Here is a 697-nt window from a genome sequence, read left to right as displayed (position 1 = left end):
CCCCCGTGGGGTCCCTCGGCCTGGCCTGCACCCTCTCGCCACCCAGAACCCTCGGGGGACGTCAGAGAGCCGGCTTCGGCCCCATCCCTCAAGCCTCCGGTATGTCCATCTATTTTTAAAAATCAATATTTTTTTTAACACGGGGCACGGTTTTCTCCTGTTTTCCTTCCCCCCCGGACACTCACCCGTAGAAAAACGTCAGGTGGGTCCCCGCGGGCTGGTTGGCATCCCAGGTCACCTGCACGGTCTCGAAATTAAAGTTGATGATCTGATGCTCGAAGGCGCCCCCTGGGGTCGAAACAGGCGAAGGCGGGAGAGGGTTGGAGGGTTGTAAAATGTTGGAAAAATGACACAGCGGCTCAGTGGTGAGCGTCGACCTGTGAACCAGGAGGTCCCGGGTTCGATTCCCGGTCACGGGCACAGGCCGGGGTTGTACCCTCGATCCCCAGTAGGGGGCGTGCAGGAGGCGGCCGGTCCAGGATTCTCTCTCCTCATGGATCTTTCTCTCTCTCTCTCTTCCTCTCTGAAATCAATCAATCAATCAATCAATCAATGGATGACCCACCAATGGACACAGGCCGCCCAGGATCAGGGCAGAGAAAACTTTGCCAGGATTAGGAATGTCCGGCCCGCGGGCCGTCTGAGGCCCCAGAAATCACTTGATATTAGTGATGAATTCATTCCATAACAGGCCCAT

General features: G+C 56.5%; 1 protein-coding gene across 1 annotated transcript in view; it reads right to left on the bottom strand.

Annotated features, from left to right (window-relative positions):
- Positions 1-288, bottom strand: part of LOC102771421 (cytokine receptor-like factor 2) — a gene marked incomplete at its 5' end in the record, with an annotated part of 38,245 nt that extends 37,957 nt beyond the window's left edge. The window contains one exon of the mRNA XM_015561323.1: positions 186-288. Within this exon, the coding sequence (XP_015416809.1) occupies positions 186-288 (103 nt within the window). The remainder of the gene's footprint in view (positions 1-185) is intronic.
- Positions 289-697: the final 409 nt, after the last annotated feature.

Source organism: Myotis davidii, unplaced genomic scaffold (assembly GCF_000327345.1).
Source record: "Myotis davidii unplaced genomic scaffold, ASM32734v1 scaffold717, whole genome shotgun sequence".
Lineage (NCBI taxonomy): Eukaryota > Metazoa > Chordata > Mammalia > Chiroptera > Vespertilionidae > Myotis > Myotis davidii.
Note: the sequence above shows the minus strand (reverse complement) of the source record. Positions and strands in the feature narration are given on the sequence as shown.